The sequence below is a fragment of the Ricinus communis genome, chromosome 2 (genome assembly GCF_019578655.1).
Source record: "Ricinus communis isolate WT05 ecotype wild-type chromosome 2, ASM1957865v1, whole genome shotgun sequence".
NCBI classification, from domain to species: Eukaryota; Viridiplantae; Streptophyta; class Magnoliopsida; order Malpighiales; family Euphorbiaceae; genus Ricinus; species Ricinus communis.
This window is the reverse complement of record NC_063257.1, coordinates 4,023,412-4,043,833: the sequence shown is the minus strand read 5'-3', so window position 1 is coordinate 4,043,833 and position 20,422 is coordinate 4,023,412. Positions and strand designations below refer to the sequence as shown.

At 32.7% G+C, this 20,422-nt stretch overlaps 4 protein-coding genes and 1 non-coding gene across 10 annotated transcripts; 1 reads left to right on the top strand and 4 right to left on the bottom strand.

Moving 5' to 3' along the window:
• Positions 1 to 400: 400 nt before the first annotated feature.
• LOC8265281 (protein SOB FIVE-LIKE 5) lies at positions 401 to 1,790 on the bottom strand. Its single transcript, XM_002510033.4, has 4 exons — positions 1,160 to 1,790; positions 957 to 1,037; positions 794 to 860; positions 401 to 676 (listed from the first exon to the last, which is right to left on the bottom strand). Exons 1-4 carry the CDS (start codon positions 1,511 to 1,513, stop codon positions 648 to 650), a joined length of 531 nt encoding a protein of 176 aa, XP_002510079.1. The 5' UTR covers positions 1,514 to 1,790; the 3' UTR covers positions 401 to 647.
• Positions 1,791 to 7,713: 5,923 nt separating this feature from the next.
• TRNAT-AGU lies at positions 7,714 to 7,787 on the top strand. The gene has a single exon. It is a non-coding gene; the product is annotated as a tRNA-Thr (tRNA).
• LOC8270005 (heptahelical transmembrane protein ADIPOR3) lies at positions 7,750 to 10,218 on the bottom strand. 2 transcript variants are annotated; one of them, XM_002510034.4, is made up of 4 exons: positions 9,947 to 10,218; positions 9,141 to 9,414; positions 8,713 to 9,037; positions 7,750 to 8,597 (listed from the first exon to the last, which is right to left on the bottom strand). In XM_002510034.4, the coding sequence occupies exons 2-4, from the start codon at positions 9,410 to 9,412 to the stop codon at positions 7,944 to 7,946; spliced, it is 1,251 nt and encodes a 416-aa protein (XP_002510080.2). In that variant the 5' UTR covers positions 9,413 to 9,414; positions 9,947 to 10,218; the 3' UTR covers positions 7,750 to 7,943. The 2 variants fall into 2 exon arrangements, with proteins under 2 accessions (XP_002510080.2, XP_048226812.1); XM_048370855.1 differs by having other exon boundaries at positions 9,141 to 9,372.
• Positions 10,219 to 10,429: 211 nt separating this feature from the next.
• Positions 10,430 to 14,448, bottom strand: LOC8265283 (putative nucleobase-ascorbate transporter 10). 3 transcript variants are annotated; one of them, XM_048370854.1, is made up of 14 exons: positions 13,700 to 14,448; positions 13,361 to 13,458; positions 13,080 to 13,256; positions 12,882 to 12,982; positions 12,733 to 12,808; positions 12,561 to 12,620; positions 12,286 to 12,470; positions 12,073 to 12,169; positions 11,799 to 11,891; positions 11,654 to 11,712; positions 11,363 to 11,454; positions 11,195 to 11,272; positions 10,943 to 11,106; positions 10,430 to 10,785 (listed from the first exon to the last, which is right to left on the bottom strand). In XM_048370854.1, the coding sequence occupies exons 1-14, from the start codon at positions 13,869 to 13,871 to the stop codon at positions 10,567 to 10,569; spliced, it is 1,671 nt and encodes a 556-aa protein (XP_048226811.1). In that variant the 5' UTR covers positions 13,872 to 14,448; the 3' UTR covers positions 10,430 to 10,566. The 3 variants fall into 3 exon arrangements, 2 of the variants coding, with proteins under 2 accessions (XP_048226811.1, XP_002510081.2); XM_002510035.4 differs by having other exon boundaries at positions 11,805 to 11,891; XR_007214765.1 differs by having other exon boundaries at positions 10,678 to 10,785; positions 11,347 to 11,454.
• A 144-nt stretch (positions 14,449 to 14,592) lies between these two features.
• On the bottom strand, positions 14,593 to 17,664 carry LOC107261161 (cilia- and flagella-associated protein 251). 3 transcript variants are annotated; one of them, XM_048370856.1, is made up of 2 exons: positions 16,467 to 17,663; positions 14,593 to 14,793 (listed from the first exon to the last, which is right to left on the bottom strand). In XM_048370856.1, the coding sequence occupies exon 1, from the start codon at positions 17,522 to 17,524 to the stop codon at positions 16,490 to 16,492; it is 1,035 nt and encodes a 344-aa protein (XP_048226813.1). In that variant the 5' UTR covers positions 17,525 to 17,663; the 3' UTR covers positions 14,593 to 14,793; positions 16,467 to 16,489. The 3 variants fall into 3 exon arrangements, with proteins under 3 accessions (XP_048226813.1, XP_048226814.1, XP_048226815.1); XM_048370857.1 differs by lacking the exon at positions 14,593 to 14,793 and adding an exon at positions 14,909 to 15,303 and having other exon boundaries at positions 16,467 to 17,664; XM_048370858.1 differs by lacking the exon at positions 14,593 to 14,793 and adding an exon at positions 16,037 to 16,361 and having other exon boundaries at positions 16,467 to 17,664.
• Positions 17,665 to 20,422: the final 2,758 nt, after the last annotated feature.

The following is a 20,422-nucleotide window of genomic DNA, read 5'->3' as shown; positions in this document are numbered from 1 at the left end:
GGATTGGATACCCTTTCCTCTTATCAGTACCAAATGCTAAGCCACTCTGTTCTTTAATGGACCACAATTCACAAATCTTTATGTACTATCAGTCTTTCATTTCTTCCTTGCCACTTTTACCTGAATTACTGAGTACCCTTTTCACTTTTATTTACAAGATATGGATCTTGGCGAAAAGCTTGAGCTTTCAATCCATAATGTTATGTTAGAGATGTTTTCTGTTTTTCTTTTATCTTTCCAATATGGTAACTTGTTCCTGTTCTGATTATTTTGGATTCTGCAGTAGTAAGATTTGGAGGTGGAATGACTGAAAAAGAGAACTAGTAATTAGTTTTCCTAATGCGAACACTACTTGTGACAAAAAGGCAAAGAAAAGTAGAAGAGAAAAAGAGTCAGAGAGTTAAAAGACAGAATTTAATTAATTAATTTAATTTTTTTTATGTTTTCAGGTTGTTTCCCACTGCATTGACAGGAACAAATAAAAAAGAGTAGAAATTTAGAAGAAAACAAAATAAATAGAAAGGAACAAAATCCCTTTGAGATCTATTGCCTTTTCTTTCTTTTTTCTCTTTTTCATCCCTTCTTCCATTTCTCTCTCCACAGCAACTGCAGTGGCAGAGACAAAAGATGCCAATCACTAGTATTTGTCACTTCCATTTTCTTCCTTGAAACCCACCTGCCATATTAATAAACATAAAATTATAGCTCTGGAATGTTTAAACATTATATAATTCCATTAAAAAATATATATTTTTTAAAAAACTGCTAATCAGGAATAAACATAAAGGCAAACCTGGTTCTTTTGAAGCTGATTTTTCTGATTGAAAGAATCCAAAGTGCTTCTTGAGTGAATATTTCCCCTGTAACAACAAGAAAAAAGAGGCATTGGCATTTTATTTTAATATACAAGAACTATATAATAATACAGTAATGAAAAAAGAAACATTGACAAGTACCTTGAAATGTGTTGCCGAAAAACCTTGTGAAAATTCCAGGACATGGTCCACTGAAGCTTCATTATTCTTACCTGCTGCTTTCTGTGTCATAAACATCAAAAACTCGTGAGATACACTAATCCCAGTGGAAAAAAAAAAAAGAATCATTGATTATATAATACAATATGAAAATCATAAAAAATGTCTTTTGAGAATTAACTCACCTTGCTCAAAACAGGAGAACTTGCAGTATCATCAAGATATGAATATTGCTGCTGCTGACTTCTCCTATATTCCTTGCACTTCTGTTTGTTTTTGTTCTTCTTGCTGCTATCATAGCAATACTGATCTTCATCATCTTCACAATAATGTGGAGGTCCAGAAGATGCATCTGAAACCATGGATAAATCCTCTTCTTCATAATCATCATCATCATTCTCAGCTCTTGCATACTCATTACCATCAACAAACCCACCAAAATTCTGATACTGATTTTTTGAGAGGGAGGATTGATCTAAGTACAATGTCCAACCAGACTCACACCCACTGCTACTACATTGAGAAGCTGACATATTCATTCGTTAAAATCTTGAACCCAGAACTCCAAAAGGGTTGGTTTATTTTATATATATATATATATGAATAATCAAAGTGGAGTAATCAAATAAAGTATCTTGTTATTACTAACAAGAAACAGTGAGAGAGAAAGAAAAATGAGGAACGCCAATGAGTATGAATTATTACTCACTTGATGTTCTTCTCTATATAAGTAGATGAGAAAGAAGGAAAAAACCAAACGAATCACATTCAAATCCTAGACTACTTTTGTCCTTTGCCCTATCCTTTCGCCCCCCTCTTATTTTATCTGTATATGGAATCAATCAAAGTTGCCAGTTGGCTTTGAGTGTGTATAATATATGTATATGTTTATAGAGAGAGAGAAAGAAAAAGGAACAACAACAATAGTTAACCATTATTGATATCATTTCTTGTATAATTGTGGCAACATCCTTCTTACTATTCTAGTATCACCTAGCTCTTTGAAAATCTCGCTTCTATGAGATCCATTTTTAACAATGGCTTCTTTTTTATTCTTGTCTTCTTTTTTTCCTCAGATGCTGTAATTGGAGTTTTAAGAGGGATAATCACCTACACAAAGCTTTGTTCATTTGGTATTATACTGAATCCTTCCGAATTTAAGAGTAACTATATATATTAGTTAATAAACCTTGGTAGATGGAGATTTATATACACGTGAGAAAGGGATATTGAAATACTATTTAGAGTAATGATAGGTATAATAATTAATTAAAATAATTACATGTCAGTCACTTCAATTTTCATTTTGTAAATATTTAGTGTTAATAATTACAATATTATTCATATAATGAAATATCACATCAATCATTTTCTTATTAATTGTGATTAGCTATGTAATTATGGGTTGCCAACAAGCAAAGATTCTCATCGTTAGGCCTTTTGCATGAAATGACTACTCTAAGGACTTGATTTTTTTCGTTCCTGTGATGAAACTTTTATTCTACCTTTTAATTAAGCTACAAGTTAGATGTTATGTAATTTTTTCCAATAGATAGTTCCTAACCGCGTTCTCTTGAATTGGATAATTTGGTTTTATTTACATCTTTAAGTCCTTTTATTTTTCTTTTTCTTGCATTGGCTTGAAATGCTTGATGGCATTATCTCCAATTCTGAGCATGCAGTTGGTACATATATAAGAAACTCTTTGAATATCAAAAGTCACCTCCAGTAGACTATTAAGACACTTTAAAATAATAAGGGTTTACAGCTCTCATTGGTTCGATTTTTGACAAGAATTATTGATTCATGTTTCATACTTCCTAGTATTCAATGAGTACACACAAAAAATTCTTTTCTTTTTCTTAATTTCCTTTTCCTACTGCCCCACTCCATTAAATGTATGTTTGTTTTCATCGATCACTAACTCTTTTTTTGACTCTTCTTGGTGTTTATTTCTATAATTTGGAGACTTGGGTCTTACTAGGTGTATAAAATTGAGACTCTTTTGCATTTGAACATTATGATATATAATATTCCTTTTGACCATCCATGCACCCTTCATAGATTTGATTTGTTATAATCTCTATTTAAGTAAGCAAAGAAACCCCATATTCCAGTTGTATTAGCTAGCTAACACGAAAATCCTGCATGACATGAACAATAAAAAACAATTATGAAGTTGTTTGTGTTAAAATAGAAAAACATATAACTGATGCACGATGAGATTTGTATGGCTAATATGTGCAATTTGCTTAGTGACAAACGAGTTTCCTATTTTAAGGTAGAAATCCCACCCTCGTACGTCCAAAATAGCTGTTTCTGGGTCCCCTTCCAATAATGTTGGTGAATCTTTTATTAATACTGCCATACTAATGTAAATAATGTCAAACTAAACCGTACCCTCTTTTTTTTAACACCACTCTTTTATCCAGTCTTTTTATTAAAGACATATAAACTTCTGTTGAGATTCTTTGCATTTGGGAAATAAATAGGTTTTACATTACATTTTTTTGTTCACATTTCCTAGTAAGATCTGCTACTTGCATAGGTTGGTCCAACAATTTGTTTTACATTAACTTACGCTTTAATTACTGTACGTAACAACGAACAACAATTTTATAATGCAGTTTGCTCGAAGACCCTCTAATGGGTATGAAGATCTTTCAGCTGACATGATAATATGAGCAAACTGCATTACTAAACCATTGGTCGATCGTTGTTATGTTATATTAACTCATCAGTATGCAAGAACTAAGTAGATTGTTTTTAATGCTTAAAACATAGTCATATAATAAGGTAAGTCTTTTCTGGATCTACCATAGAACACATAGAAGTAGGCCCTTTATCCCCAGAGATTTAAGTTTCGTGCATTATTGCAAATGAATGGTATTGAACAACCACATTAATGCTTGGAATGGTATGAAATTAAATGGCCTTTAAGGAAAATATCTTACGGAGGTGTGCTTGTGATTAGCTAGTGATAATAAAAACGACAGGTGATGATAATGGAAAAAAATAAGTATATGTGACCCTTAAAATAAGGGAAAAGCTGAAGGAGGTGGCTACTGATACAATGATTATCAAGTGTGACTAATAGAAAAGATCGATAATGGGTCCAGTTTAGGATCTTCGTCTGAATCAATATGGTCCCAGACACTAATATTTTCACAATATGTGCACATGCCCTTTGTTAGCTTGTGGCCCTTTGCCAGTCCATGATCCGTAATTCCTGCTCTAAAGGACTGGGTTGGTTAATCCAATTCCTGGTTCTCCTAGCTTTTCTCTTCCATTTCCTGAATCTATCTGTACTGGTTTATTTTCCAAAAAAGAAAAAAGAAAAAGAAAAATGGAAACTCTATCATGTCAATCAATCTTAAAGTTTTTTGTTATATGGATAATATCCAACAAACATTGCTCACTCTAACATTTATAATGTAACGTGGGCTTCTAAGACTCGAGTCGAGATATAACCTAACTGGTCATTTGGCAATTTATTTTTTTCTATTACATTCATTAGAATTTTGGGTGGTCAAAATTATTTTTGATAAAATAGAGAGATGGACTAACAGAAAGTGGACAACAAAAATATAATGATGTGTAACATATTATAATCAAAAAATCCCATTTGGGAGTTTGCTTTAATTTAAGAGGGAAATTATTAATAATAATTTTAGAAAGAAAAGAAAAACCCTTGAAAGCACTGTGTATGTAAGGTTAGCTCAGGCTGGCTATAGTTAATGGATTTCGACCTAATTAATTATTTCACTCAAACAGCCTCAACCTGTATATCTACTCCAAACCCACACACAGAGAAAAAACTGCAGCATGGGCAATTTATGCTTGGATGATAGCATGATCTTTTGGCTAACATATACATATAGATGGTCCCCAACAGTAGTGGAAATGTCAAGACCTTGCCAGCTGCTACAGTGTATGATCTCGAATTGCGACCAACATTTCGCACTCCTACACCAACACTGCTTTTTCTTCCCTTACCTTCCAAGAACAAAGTCTCCACTTTCGTTTTCATGCACAGAGCAAACGAACACAAAGTCCCTGTCATCAGAAACCAAAGTCAAATCTCCTTCCCTTTCTTTTTTAAGTTTTTCTTTCACAGAGAATGATCAGTTCATCCTTTGTTATTATAGATAATGGGCACCCCTAACCCAGTAGCCAACTTTTTTACATCATTTATATATTATACGTCTTTTATTTCTTTTCTTTCTTTTGGGTGAGAGGGAGTATCTCCAATGATTGTTAATTAATGGATACGCACGTATGCTTTATATACATATATATAATACAACTGTAGATAATGAAAAAAAAAAAAAAAAAGAAAAAGAAGTCCAAGATTTCCACCAAAAATCTCCAAACTCTCTCGTGTTATGGAGACGGATATGCAAAATCTGTTTTATATTTTTGGTCGAAAGTACGCAAAGTAGGATTCTGGACCCAACAAAATTGACTAGAATATGTCTGAATAAATTGTGTCAAGAGTGTCCTAAAGAATGTAAATAATAATATTAAGGATGCCAAAATTCAGAGTCATTATCACCAAAAGTAAATTTCTTCGATTGGTGCCTAGCTTTAGTCCTTCCTATCAATTTGTGAAGTCTTAGACGAGCCAGCCAATAATGCAGGCAAACGTACAAAGAAGAAAAATAAAATAAAAACCATTGCAGTGGACCTAACAAACTTCAAAATTAAATGTCATTGTCATGCTAGCCGTCCATTTCCCCATAGAAGCTCCCACATCTTGGTCGGTTTCAGACTGACATTTACATTAATCTCTGACCTAATTATACTTGTTTAATTATTTAATAGCCTTTTTTTGGGTGACATATATCTTCTTCTTTTTAATTTAATAATTAACAACTCACGTTATGTTTGACATAAATGAATTTTCTTTATAAAATTTTAGATTTAAATTTAGTAATTGTTTTATTCTTTCTTCTATTCTTTTCCATCCCTCATTTGGACTATTTTATTTTTAAGGAAAGCACTTTACTTGTTACATAATATCAATAAATGAAAAGCATTTTAAGAAAATGAAATATTGGATTATATTAATTTCACGCTTAAACCAAATATAAAATTTTCTTCTGTTGAACTGAGTTTTAGTTTTAATTTTCTTAATAATGTAAATTAACAAAGTAGGAGTGGAGACCAGCTCAATTCAACCCCTGTTGAAAAATGTTGGTCCCATATGGAGATTAAGCTAGCATGGTTGTTGAGGCTAGCTAGGTCTCCTAGTTACCATTATTTTCAGATCACATAACAGTGTAGACCGCCAATATCTCCCCGCCCTAAATATTAGGAGAATCAGTCTTTGTATCTTAACAAAACTAAACCTTATCAAGAAGATATTGATAATGAATAACAGCCTAGCTACTTGTGTACCACCGCACCTGGGAACACATAACTTTTGACTTTGAGCAGAGATTTCTATGGCATGCACTCCGATTCTCCTACTGGAAATTACTTTTCCAAACTAGAAAAGGAAAAGATTAAAAAGTAAGCAAAAATAATAATTGATCATATAGTAAAGGTTGTGTAAAATCTTTGGAAGGCAGTGAAATCTGATAACTACAGGCAAGAATATCATACAGTAAAGCATACCCAAAAGGAGTGACTGCCACATAAAGGAAGAGGTGATCCGGGTGCAACTCGTCACGTTTTCTGGGAGGACAATTTTAGAGCATCCAAACAAGGCACTTACAGTTCAGCAAAAGGGGGACATATGTCATCGTATCATTTCTTCGGATTGACTATGACCCACACAAAGTCCACATCTAGGGTTATGATTTGCTTGATCACTGTCCACTGATTTGGTTTTGCCACTTACGTGTATGTTCATGTGACCTCAAAAACAAAAAAGAATTATTGGGTCCTATTTAGATTTCGGGTTGTCCGGAGTCCGAACACCGTAAAAGAATTGCTGGTATTTGGGTGGTTGCAATTTTACTTACGTGCTGATTTGTAATTACTTGAGTTTTGTTTTGGGTATATTTCTTCTATGAAATTATATATAAACCAATTTCTTATTTTATTTTTTTTTAAGTTTTGCTTGTGGGGTTTTGCAAATAATCTTTACATTCTCAAAATCTGTGGGTCGGATCTATTTTAATTTGAGTGTGTTTCGTCAAGATATACTTTTCTTTTCTAGGGGATAAAACATTTCCCATCCATTACAAATTTTAATGGGTTTAGACATTTAGTACAATTTGTATTAAGATTCGCATTAGATAACCCGCCCCACTTTTACCACATATACTAATTTAGTACCTATATTTCAAAATATTACCTTAATTTCTTATTTTCTTAATAAATGTAAGTTAACTTTTAATTGATTAAAAACAGACAAATGACAGAATTTCTGAATTTGAGATTTTTTCGTTGACACTATTTAAAATTCTCAATTGCTTGATAAAAAGTCATTTTCATAATTTATTTGAAATATAATTTCACTACTGACATCACAAGCTAAATAAATATAAAATAAATAGAAAAATATTGTTGTTAAATTCAAATTAATCTGACAATATATATTATCGTTAAATTCTAACCATAGATGTCTTACGGTAAAAGATGGAAAGAAATGTATACACCATATGTGCACTTTTTTCGCGGCACTATCAAAAGTTCATATTTTGAATAAAACAAAATGTTCATTATGCAGTCGAGATGCTTTCTATACGTCCTGATTTAGTTTATTTTGTGTTCGATTCTGAAATGTGCAGCTTTCATAGCTCAGTTGGTTAGAGCACCCGTTTAGTAAGCGGGAGGTCTTGAGTTCGACTCTCAATGAAAGCATTGTTATTCTTTTTGACTTTTGACTTTTTCAACTAAAGTACAAAGAAGTGCCTCGTTATAAAATTAAACTATCTGCAACCTGAAAACACTCAGCTACTAAAACAAAACCCTCTGCATTTTTCAAGAACGCAATGCATCTGTTAGAATTCTGGAACTCTAGCAACCTTGCAAGTCCCGCCATCTTAGATAAACTAGCCCAGCTCGGTAGTGTGTATAGGCACCTGCTACTACCAACACGTGGAAAAGCTGATGACTCTGCCCAGCAATGTCAAACATACCTGGCTTCCATCTCTCAGGAATCCTTGTAGCATAAATCAATGCTCCAAGCCCATATAAGATCCCCATCAAAATCTCATAACTCGTGGTTTGGAGGGCTTCAGGTTGATTCCTGTAAAGTATTAGCTTATGAAGAATAGGCGCTATACCTGACAGGCCCATCCCGAAGAAGAGACCAGCGCGGAATCCCCTAAATTCCGGCTTCTGGAACGTTGGGAGGATAGAGAATATGATGGTGGAAATGCCTAATACTGTTATGAATCCGAGATAAATGTTGCAGAAAAAGGGGTTGCACAGAAAGGAGTAGTAAACAGGAGGGTAAAAGGAGGTCGCTATGAGAGCAGCAATTCCTGCATAGTCTACTCTATGCACAATGTAAGACATTCGCTCCGAATGGCAAGAAAGGAGATGGCATGTACTGCTTGCCAGCAAGCAGAACATTGCCCCGCCCATGAAGGCGAAGAATGGCCATCTTGTGACAGGATGAAAAGTTGGTGGAGTTGTCATGTTCGAGAAATCGTTTGTAAGGCTTTGCTGCAATTCGTGAAATGTTCTTTTGTCAGAATTTTTCGCATAATAGCAGAGAATAGAATATAGAACAGAAATGTTCCATTTTGAAACTGAACAAGGTCGAGGGCGTGGTGTTTACCAAAGCATTGTCATTGGCCTCATGATACATTCTAGCATATCGCTCAGGCAAGCAATTGATGAGAAGTTCCAGAAAATTTTCTGAAAGTGATGACAGGAATTCCATTGGAAGCAAATATGACTTTAAATCCACTTTGAAATTGTGAAGATCTGGCATGTTAGGTAAGGAAGGGAGACAATTCAAGAGGTCTAAATGAATATTGTGGAAATCAGCTTTTTGGAGCATGTCAGGCAAACGTTGCAGAGAACTAATATCTGCGACATCTGGAACTTGCATTGATGTATATACGGTCAGAAAGAGAAATAGAAAGAACCCGATCAAATGCCTGCAACAAATCCAGCAATTTCAGAGCCAAAATTACACTGGGATTAAGCAATTTGCAAATGAAAAAGAAAACCGCCATTTACTTGAACAGTATTAATACTTACGTCCAGAAATTAAGAGTCTCATTATGAATCTTGAAGATACTCAGGAGAACTTGCTTCAATGGCCATTCTACCCGGTAGTAGCCACGGATAAACTCATTGTCCTTTAAATATCCTGGCAATGAATGGTAGTCAACTAGTTGATGTTTCACTTTCTTCCATAGCATATGCCCCTTTCTTTCCTTTGGACCAACTTCATTCCCATCCTCACATCCCAATGGATTATCAATCTTTTCTGATGAAGGAAACAATTTTTTGTAACGACCAAGATTCATCTCTATTACCCAAAAACAAAAAGAAATCATTAAGCAATAGAAAATTAGAACCCAAAAGAAGCCATAGTGTTTAACTCTAAATTTGATAATTGCATTACAGTAGCAATTGATCTACAAATAGAGGGTGATATTATAGTCCGTCTCTTTTCCACACGCATATAGATATACTAATAGCATTAAGGTGATAAATTGGGATTAAAGTTTTTGAAAAGTTAATTCCATTAAGGTGATATTACATCACTTGTTTCTCTACAACAATGCAATCACAAAGGGAATAAACATTCTGAGATGATTATGATGTTGGCGTTTTGTCTGGTTCAATCATTTCTTGAACACATTCAATTCATAAGCACATAAGCAATTTAGCCCATATAGGAGAGAGAGCCTCCCAACCACCACCATTGTGTATATAAATACACACACACACACACACGTAGAGAGAGAGAGTCCCAACCACCACCAATGCCAGAAAAATGAAATATAGTATCCAATAAAAAGAGGGTTAAATAAATTTAAATATTTAGAGAAATGTACCTGAAACTTGCTGAGGAACAGGAATCCGAAGGTTGAAGAAAACCAAGAGCAGATTGTTTTGTGCTGAAAGGATAGCTTATTTTAGTTAAATGGTACAGGCAACTAATAATAAGCCAATAATGGACCAAATTTTTCTGCAATTAGAAAATCTTTGATGAACCCTAAAAAGAAGAGAAAATCCAGGATCCCGAGGTGATGAGTTAGTGATATTGGCTGTTTATGAAACAGAATCTAAAGTAGAGCAGCTATCTTTAGAATGGACAAATGGCATTGTCAATCTGTGCTCATTTTTATGCTGTTAAGATTTGGATGGCAATCATGTGTTCTAAGAAAGACCTTTGTGCGCTTAGTTTACATTGTCAAAGTTATAAACAAGATATATTTGACATTAGGCATCAAGAGTTTAAGCTAAATGCTATTACTAATTTTCCAAAGATGTCACAATTACATTCAAAAAATTGAAGCAAACAAGATAAATGTACTAAAAAAAAAAAAGAATTAATTCAACAACACTTTACCAGAGCTTCAGAAAAATGGCTACAGAAAAAGAAAAACATCTTCTGTAGAGTTTTTCTGTCATTGTTTTCTTTAAAGCAGAATAGATGGTAATAAATAAAAGATTAAAGGGCTGGAAAAAGTTTATTAAGGCTCCAAGGTAGTGAATAGAATTCATCATTTCTAACATCTGAATTATATAAGTTGAACTTCTCCCACCACTTCAAGCCACTGTCTTTTCTTGTTTCATCAGTTTGGCGCGAAAGTGTGCAATCCAAGAAAAGGGCAACCAGAGAAGCTACAGTTGCATGGGAAGTGAAGATGACAGAAACTACATCATGAAACTGCAATTCATTGAACAAAATAGAAACCAGAGTGATAAATGGTCAAAATAAAATATTGAATGAATAACAAAGAAACTAAATGAAAGAATAACTAATAAGATAAATAAAAAATTAGGAAACAAAATGGAAAGAATTGGTCCAGTTCTTGAAATCTTACCCATCTAGAACCAGTGTAAACGTGACCACATTTTGATCCCATTTGATAGTACTCTCTGAAGTATTGGGGCACAGAAATGCCCGCGAAGAAAGAGAACCCAAGTATGAACTTTGTCCTGAAACTATTCAGGTTACAGAACTGAAGGAAACCAAGGCCTGCAGAAGCTGTGCAAATTTATTTGCAACTGTTAATTAGTCAGATTTGTAAATATGGTCTTGATAAAGAAAAGATGAAAAAGAAAGGTTTACTTACAAACATAGCCAAATAAGACACAATAGATAGCTGCTACAATTGGCAGAGGTATAGATGCAAATACTGCTCCAAATTTTCCTGATTCAGAGCAAAGATATCATCTACCGCAAAAACCATAAAAAGAAATATAAAAGTTTGACCTCATCTATTACCAATCAAGGCTTTTACCGAATATAGAGAACAAAATCATAAACCCAGCTGCTATTTGAATTACTCTTCGGCTTCCAACTTTTGTCAATGCCAACAGACCTGCATTTTCCCTATACAAAGAACAAGTAGTTCTATTCAGAGATAGCGTAGCAAGAGGCTGTATTGTATTAATTCAAGAATTATCTGAACCGTAGATGAAATCACGAAAATCCAAGTTCGAAGACTAGAAGATACGAAGCTATAAGACCCTGTCGCGGGAAGGAAAATTTTGAGTGTCGTAATTCACTTTTGAAGGTACGAGTTTATTACACTGATGCAGTCAATCCAGTACTGCAGCCAAAAAAACCACTGAATAAGACCCCAATTCCCTGAGAAATTCAAAAAGATTGGCATTGACTGACAATGAAAAATAAGTTATAGGTATAGAATTAACAAGAAAAAGAATCTCAATCACATCTACCAGCCAGCCAATTCCACGGCTGATAACCGAAGGTGGAACAGGAGTGGCACTTCCATATCTTGCTGTTGCAAAAAATGTACCCGTGGACTGCAATTCAAGAGAGCATGATAGCAAGATTTAAGTAAAAAGCTGTTTGACTTCTTTTGTAAGACATATATCTTTGGCTGTTGATAAATCTTTCTTACTTATGACACCATAGATTTAAAAATAATCATTCAACTTTAAAATATGAATTTGAGAATCATGGAAGCTGAGTCAAGAAGAATACCTCAAATAAAGAAACAAAAGCAACAGCCATCATTGCAAAAATCTCTCCAGCATTAAAAGTTGGGCTGCCCCACTGAAATGGATAAGGAATACGTATCCTACATTCAATTACGTGATATGAGATGACAAGGTCCATCAAAGGATCAAATAATAAGATAAGTTTGAATAAATATTCGGCTGCAATATACAGTAGTTATGATAATAATAAGCTTACCAAGGAGATGCACTAATAAGTCCGGCGCGATCAGTTCTGCAACTCATCTGAATTTTTACAGGTTTGTTATCATACAAACCACTTGAAGTCAGAATTAGTGCCAATAGCCATGCAATTATAACTGAGAACAGAACCCCAAAACGATCGAATATTGGTCTCTTTGATTTTACATAATGAGGAAGATACTACAGAAAAAACAATTTAGAAGGGCATTAATCAGCCATCTGTTTAGACTCTCGTTATACCATATAGAAAGTTTAGCATATGATGCTTACCTGCGAGACAAAAACCATTGTGATTATTTCTGGAAGCCCAACTTCAACACACTTCGCTAGCTACAAGAAAAAAAAAGAAGTAAATTCATCTTACGATATTCGTCCAGCATTTTAAAATCTTATATAATGTTATTAATATTTCACATAGCTACTAGTGAATGGAACTGCTTACTGTAGGGAAACCAAGATAATAGAGCCCTAGTCCTGTAAAAGTTACATAAGGTACAACTGAGAGAGGGCTAAGAAACCTGGAAAAGAAAAATGATAATTTAGAAGAAGTTTGAGTAATCAGTAATATCATCTAAAATATTAGAAGCTCACCTCACTATATTTCTCCACAGGCCTAAGAAACCCATAACCATTTGGAAACAGCCACTGATAATTAAAGTCCCTTGAATTGCTCTCATTGTTTGTAGAAATCTCTGAAGATCAACCAAAAGGCTAAAGTGAAGTAAATCCATCGATTGAGTTAACAGGAAGAAGCAAGGAAAGAGAAAGAGCAAGTAAAAAAAGCTTCACCTCATGGGGATCAACGATCATACTATTTCTACTAGCTAGAAGAATTGATGTAGCGGGTATTACATATGCATATGAACCCACTGCTACGGATGGAAGCCGAGTACCAAATAAAGTCTGAAAGAGAGTGCTAAATCCTGAAACAAAGAGTAAGGTCTGTATCACTCTAGCCTTCTCTGCCTGTCACAAATATGCATGGATATCCATAAAGTTAAAATTGCAGGGCAAGTGCATATCATTAAAATACAGAGAAGAAAAGAGCAAAACTGATACCGAATTCTTACATCTGTGCCGCCCATTTGAGGCACGAGTATACTTGGTATCATAACAGTAATACCAAGAGTCAGAAGATAGTGCTGGAACCCCAATCCAATAGCTTCAGCTGCACACAGAAAACACAAAACCTTTTTTAAATCCATGAACTGATCCACTCAAGAAAAAGTGAATAAAAAAAAGAAAAAAAAAGTAATGGACTTGCATGTATATAAAACTAAGACCTCTCAAGAAGAACAAGGAAATGCAAGTTTAAGACATTGCTGAACACAAGAACTCCTCGTGACATACTTCTATGAGAAAAGAAAGGAACCAAAAGAAAAAAGCATGACAGAAGAGAGAGTACGTACGCCATGGCGGAGGACTGTTGATACAATACTGAACTCCGGGTAACTGCTCTTTCACTGGATGTGGTTGGAACTCTTCAGCCTTCTTATTACCACCACCTCCTCCGCCGCCGCCGTTGCCGGATTGGGCCATAGTCTTGCTTGTAGGCAAAGAAAACTCTAATATAATGTACATGTATATAAAACCAAGATAATAAAGCTAATTATAACCTAATTAGTGTAAAATAATTGACTAAATTAATAACGTAATGAATGTGAAATATTTGGAAATTTGAATCTATATTTCAGTTGCTATTGACCATAATTAAGGAAAGAGTATAATCTTCTTAATTAGAATATTCATGGTTCGGTTTTGAATACAATTTTTCTCATTCTCTTTTCTTTCTTTTTTGTTATCCATGTCCGACTAATTCAGTTGCCCTTCTTGGTAAAACGAATAAATTAACTATTATCATCCAATTTCTGTTATCTCCGAGAAAAAAATGGCATAGGTGGTGCCGTGGTGGGCTCTTCTCTGGCTCTGCTGGGAAAAGAAAATGCCAGCAAACCAAGGTTTGCAAATATCAAAGTTCATCTTCCTTGTTTGCAAAGCTTGATTGTCTGCTTTTTTATCTTTAACTCTTAATGGTACTTTTAACGGTTACATTAATTCTTTTGGACATACCAGCTTCAGTTTTGAAGCAAGTAATTCTTAAATGCTTGCTTGTGTCGACCGATGAGCACAAGGTCAAGAAAGGGAAATCCCCACATTAATACTTGTTCTTGAGTCTATTCTTTTGCAGTGCCATAAAGCACCTAAAATATTATGATAGCTTTTACCAGATAGCCATTGGCAAAAATTGCCATCTCCTCGTGCATATATCACCCATAAGAATTAAAGCAGCAGAATTCAGACAGATAGCAAACTTGTCAATATATATTATAGAAGTCTTTAACATTTCTAGTTACTTTGAAATGACTGAAATCAGTAGTATTAAGATTTACATTTCTGTCACAGTTTCTCTATATATTTCAACTGTTTCTCAAGACATTTCAATTGCTTCCACTGTTCTAGAATGAATCTTTGTTTCACTCTCCTGTAGCCATGACCACAAGACCTGCACTCAAACACAAAATCCATTTAATTTCCAATTTTTAATATACTGGATGCAGTTCAATAAGAGATGTAATTAGGTGCAAGTATGAAACAGCATCTTATGAATAAAGTCGTGATGCATCTTGCTAACCCAAGAAGTAAACTTTCATTTTCTTTAAGCAACCACCATCATCAAAACATTCTCAAAGAATCACTTATACGTACATTAACCATCTAAATCTCTGTATCGGCTGCAAATATATACAACCTTCCATCTTTGTAACAATAAACCATGCAGTGTTTATGAACTATTCACCTTACAGATTCAAATTTCTTCAACTACATTATAGTTCCATTAGCACTGATAGTCTCCAAGAATGCAAACTTGGCAGATTCAACCACAGAATATAAATTAACAGCACTTCTGACTTAGGAGAGACTTCCAAGAAACCAGAGCTCTTGAAGACTACCTAAAATTCCAAAGCATCCATCCGAGAGACTTGTATTCACAATGCTCTAAAACCAATCTGAGCTATAAAATTAAAAAAATCCATGTCAAATAGATGGATTCGGCATTCTGTGCTTCAATGATTCAGAACAAATATGCTACTATACTGAAATATACTTGCAACTAAAATCCCTGAAATTTGACGACTGCAGTGGCTAAAGACCAAAGTTTCCTTTATGTTCTACTAAAAATGCATTCACCAGCCAAAACACCAACACCCTTCTCAAGAAGTATGAAGATCAACTATCTTCTTGTTTCACTTTCACCTAGTCGGCTCCTAAGTGATAAAAGAAAGAAGATGTGTTCTTCTTTCTTTTTTGATTACTTTCCTCGCGTATGTACAAGACCGAATCCATTCGATTTCTAAAAAGGATTACTAATCCTTAACTTTTCGAGGAATCCTTCATCAGTGGTTGTGAATGACCAATTTTTCTCAATCTTTTCGACCTCTTGGTTCCGTAGGAGCAAGTCAGAAAGATTGAGAAATAGAACCATCTGATTTGATTCGTTCTCAATAGCCATGAGATGATCATCTTAGGGTGATCATATTTCCCAGAACTACACCATATAAAGCACTTAAGTTTGATTTGCCTCAGCTTCATTCAAAGTGCTAACTCACAAATATAACTTAAGATACGAGTCAAACTTAAAACTGATATACACGGAAAAGAAGAAACAAATCCCAACACAGTAATATAAAGGAAAAAAAAGGTAACGAAGATAACTAAATCATCTAACTTCATTGCATTGCAGTGCATAAAAGAACTCCTATAACGCTTTATTTTTCAAATTAGAAGGTATAAACATCATTATGCTACAAATTCCCATAAAGAATGGTATTGAAGCAGAGAAGTATAGCAATCCAGCTACATGGTTAGACTAGTGACTTGGTAAAAGTCAAATTGGGCCCTAAAGCACAAATAACAGACTCTTGATAATACCGTTTCTCTCAGCATTAATCAATCAAACACTTCATTTCAACCCTGAAGCTAAGTGCTAATACTCATTGCATACCCATAACATTTATTGATCAAATCAAGAACTCAATTCTTCCACAGTTGCAGTAGTCTTACGGAAGTAACCTAACAATCATGAAAACTCCAGAACAATTAATGATCACATATCAACAAAACAAAGACATTGCAACAGGAAAAGACACAAAAAAGGAAAAAAAGAACGACGATTACCAGTGACAATCACTCCAAATCCTTCAGTCTCTGGTGTCATCAGCAACCTCTCCTTTCTTAACCCAAACCATGTATCTGCCATTAACCTTTCCAGGACCTCCTGCTCTATAGGACCCATAATAATCTCTGTATTCAGAATTCCTGCTATAGGGCCCATGATAACCTAGGTATTCAAAATTTCTGCGATTAACAATCCCATTATAACGTTCATACACTCCATTGCGACCATTAACAATCTTACTTCGCGTTTTCTCTTTGTTTTTCTCTTCTTCTTTTGAAGGCTTCTCAACCTTTGCCCGAATTTTCACTTCCACAACCTCTTCAGTAGTAGGTTTCGGACTAGTTTCTTTTCTTTTCTCATACATCTTCAACACAGCTTCTTCAGTAGTAGGCGTCGGACTCGTTTCCTTTCTTTTCTCATACCTGTGCACCGCAGCCTCTTGAGTAGTAGATTTCGGACTCTTTTCCTTTTCTTTCTCATACCTCTTCACCGCAGCCTCATCAGTAGTAGATTTCGGACTCGTCTCCTTTCCTTTTTCATACCTCTTCACCGAAATATTTCCATTCGTCTTCGCCGAAATATACTCCTTTAGGGGCGCGTGTGCTTCACGTGCTGTTACTTTTCCCCTCTTCTTCTGATTCCACTTGTTTTTCTTTCTAAGTCCCAGATCATTGCCCTTCGCCTCCTCTTTCAGATTAATCTCACTTTCATTTCCTTCAACGACAGAAACCACCACATCCACGGCGTCGTTTTGCTTTTCGTCGTGACAAGCTTCGCAACTGCTTTCTGTGAAATTCGGATGTTTCTTGGGGTAATTCTGTCGATTTCGGTCATTTTGTTCTTGTTCCTGCTGCTTCTTCTTCTTCTTCTTCTTCTTTTGCTTTCGTTCTTGTGCTTGTACATGGATCATGTCATTAGATGCATGATCTTCTTCTTGTTGTTGTTTTTTCTCATTTTGCTGTTTTCGATCCTCTTGCTGTTTTTTCCAGCGTTTTTGAAGTTCAAAGAGAGTTATGTAATTTGATGGCAGATTTTGGGTATTTTTCTGCTTCTCCATTTGACAAGAAGCACACTCTACTTTTCCTTTTTTTTTTTTTTTTCTGTTGCTTCTTTTTTCAAGCCATAAGAAGCGAAGAGAGGGAATAACTGTGCTTCGCTTGATGTGGAAGCTTTTTAGCAAATAGCTTCTTTGAAGTTGCAACTTAGATAACCATTGCTATTTGTATGCATGATTAAATAATATCAAATGTAAAAATATTATTTATTTTATTAATTTAATTATATAATTAATGATTTATTATATAAAAATATATTTAAAAAACTAGAAATTTACATTAATTGATTTAAAATAATAAATTATTTATCTATTTATTAAAATAATTAAAATTTAATTTATCTAATTTATAAAAATATAATTTAATCTATTTAATTTTTATAAAATTAAAATTTAATTTATTTAATATTTATTTCTAATTAATTAAATTTCAATTCTAATTTATTGAATATATTTTTATATATCACGTCATTAAATATTATATAAATAAATATTATTTTTAAATTTTATATTTTAACAAAAGTTAAAATTCTAATATTAACTTACTTTCTAAAAAAATATTAAATATATTAAATTTTTGAATATAAAAATCTATTTATTAAAAAAAATATATAGAATATATTTGAACTTTTAAATATATATTTTTAAAAAATTATTTACTGACAATATTTAAACTAAATATATTTAATTCTTAATATAAAGAATGCAAATTAATTTTTTGTCCATTTTTTATATATTTTCATTTTTAAATCAAAGTCTTTTATTACTGTACAACAAAAAAGGTAGTTCCTTAATTACCGCACCCTTCGTCCGATTTTAACAAGTAAGAGTAAAAATATTCAATGTTTTACAATTAACATCATTATTTGTAACTACTACCTTCCTCCACCGACTTTATAGGCCATTTTTCTATTTTAATCCGTCAAAAAGATATAGACCACTTTTTTCTATTGTTAGTTTAATAATTACAAATCTAAAATACTCATCATTAGTTAACATCTACAATTAATTTTTAGGTATTTTAAATTGTGATTGCTATACAAAATCGTTTTGAATCCCATATATTTCTTTTAAATCTAACCATAATATTTACTAAAAAAAAAATAGTTAAAATAGTAATATTAAATGAAATTTTTTAATTTTTTAATATTTATGCAAATTAAAGATTATCTATTGAAGTTGATGAAAAGAATATATTTTTAAATAGTTCTAATGGATTTGCTAACTTAACTATAACTTCTAACATTTAATATGTTGAAACCAAAAAAGAATTATGATAAAATATGATTTCAAAATCAAGAAAGTAAAGGTAATTATAAATATTGATATTTATATTAATTAATAAATAATATTTTTTTGATTTTTAATTATAAAATTAATAATAAAAATAAAAAATTATAATTTTTTAATAAACAAGAAAATAGCTTATGAAAATTAAATAAAGAATAATTATTTAATTTTTACTACTCAAAATATATATTACCAAATAACGATTTAAGATTCAAAACTGATTTACGGTATTGATTCATTAAGATTTTGATTTCAATTAGACTGTAGTTCGATCATAGTTTAAGAGTAAAACAAGTTGAAGTTACAAATTTTATAATTATAAAAACTCTAATCTTAAATATATTAATTCGTCACTTTTTAAATTTTGTTATTTTACACTATAATTATATGTTTTATGATAATTAAGAATCATAATTTAATTCAATTACTTTTAAGTGTTAACTAAATTTAAATTTAAGTATTATTTAAATAATATTAACAGACATATTTGTATAAATTTAACATATTTATATTAGTCATAAATTTAATATTTTTCTATTAGTCATAAATCGACCAAAGTTAGGCATAAACTTTAAAATTTAATTATTTTTTAAATTAATAATTTATATGTAATTTAAAAAGATTCAATTAACCGAGTTGAACCATTCCAATTCAAAACTAATCCAGTAACATAATCTCATTCTTTGAGATTTTGAACTGGTTCATAAATTGCATAAAATAATTTAAAATTTAATAGGTTTTATTTTCTTTTCAGTGCGAACGTGCCTTTTAGTTTGGTCTAAAGCTAAAATACAACACATGTCGGTATGTAGTAAAACACTAGTTCTCAATAAGTTATTAATTTTAAAAAATATTAAATGTATTTAATAATGACTAAAATCATTACTTTATTATAATTAATTAAAATTTAATAAGTTAATCTTAAAAATACGATAAATACGAAAAGTACGCATTATCATTTGTGAATTTCGAGAATACATTGAGTACATTATTCTTCTAATTATTAGGACAATAAATGATGAAATTTTGTTATTACTTTTACATGTGGGGTAACGGGCTAAAGTCTGGCACCACTGGTTGAATGAATGGATCCAACTGGGCTTAAGAATGATATGGGCTAATTGGCATGACTTGATAATTGAATTAATCTGATACCACAACAAATGAATGTTGTCAATTAAACATATAAAGTACGTGAAGCATCATGCAAATACAAATTTAATCACCATCGCTATTGCTCTTGGAAAGAAATTAGTCGATAAAAACCTTTTTGAGCATTCTTTTTCCATAATGCTACAAGGATAGATATCATTAAATTAACATTGCCATCTAATTTTTGTTTTTCAATGTGAGTTTATTTAAAAATGAAATATAAGTAAGTTGCTCATATTTGATCAAATTGATTGTGAGCACAATCAAGATGGGGCCATTTTGACATTATGAAAATTGACAGAGTCAATAACTCTCTACTACTCCTTCAAATGTTCAATTAGTTTCCATTACTACCAGGACGAAAACGATATCAACTGCATTGAACTTTAGCATTTCTAAATGAACTAATTTAACTTGATTACATTAGTATGTTTATTTTGGCTCCCAAACACGACCTGC

What these genes read in the sequence shown, in the direction of transcription:
- LOC8265281 (XM_002510033.4), bottom strand. Translation starts at nt 1,513, where the DNA reads ATGAATATGTCAGCTTCTCAATGTAGTAGCAGTGGGTGTGAGTCTGGT. An exon ending in GTTCTCCTGTTTTGAGCAAG is followed by an intron (nt 1,038 to 1,159) that starts GTGAGTTAATTC and finishes TTTATGACACAG; the next exon opens with AAAGCAGCAGGTAAGAATAA. An exon ending in ATCAGCTTCAAAAGAACCAG is followed by an intron (nt 677 to 793) that starts GTTTGCCTTTAT and finishes TTAATATGGCAG; the next exon opens with GTGGGTTTCAAGGAAGAAAA.
- LOC8270005 (XM_002510034.4), bottom strand. Translation starts at nt 9,412, where the DNA reads ATGAATCTTGGTCGTTACAAAAAATTGTTTCCTTCATCAGAAAAGATT. An exon ending in GAGACTCTTAATTTCTGGAC is followed by an intron (nt 9,038 to 9,140) that starts GTAAGTATTAAT and finishes GATTTGTTGCAG; the next exon opens with GCATTTGATCGGGTTCTTTC. An exon ending in AGGCCAATGACAATGCTTTG is followed by an intron (nt 8,598 to 8,712) that starts GTAAACACCACG and finishes CACGAATTGCAG; the next exon opens with CAAAGCCTTACAAACGATTT.
- LOC8265283 (XM_048370854.1), bottom strand. Translation starts at nt 13,871, where the DNA reads ATGTACATTATATTAGAGTTTTCTTTGCCTACAAGCAAGACTATGGCC. An exon ending in CTCAAATGGGCGGCACAGAT is followed by an intron (nt 13,257 to 13,360) that starts GTAAGAATTCGG and finishes TATTTGTGACAG; the next exon opens with GCAGAGAAGGCTAGAGTGAT. An exon ending in TGATCGTTGATCCCCATGAG is followed by an intron (nt 12,983 to 13,079) that starts GTGAAGCTTTTT and finishes GTTGATCTTCAG; the next exon opens with AGATTTCTACAAACAATGAG.
- LOC107261161 (XM_048370857.1), bottom strand. Translation starts at nt 17,524, where the DNA reads ATGGAGAAGCAGAAAAATACCCAAAATCTGCCATCAAATTACATAACT.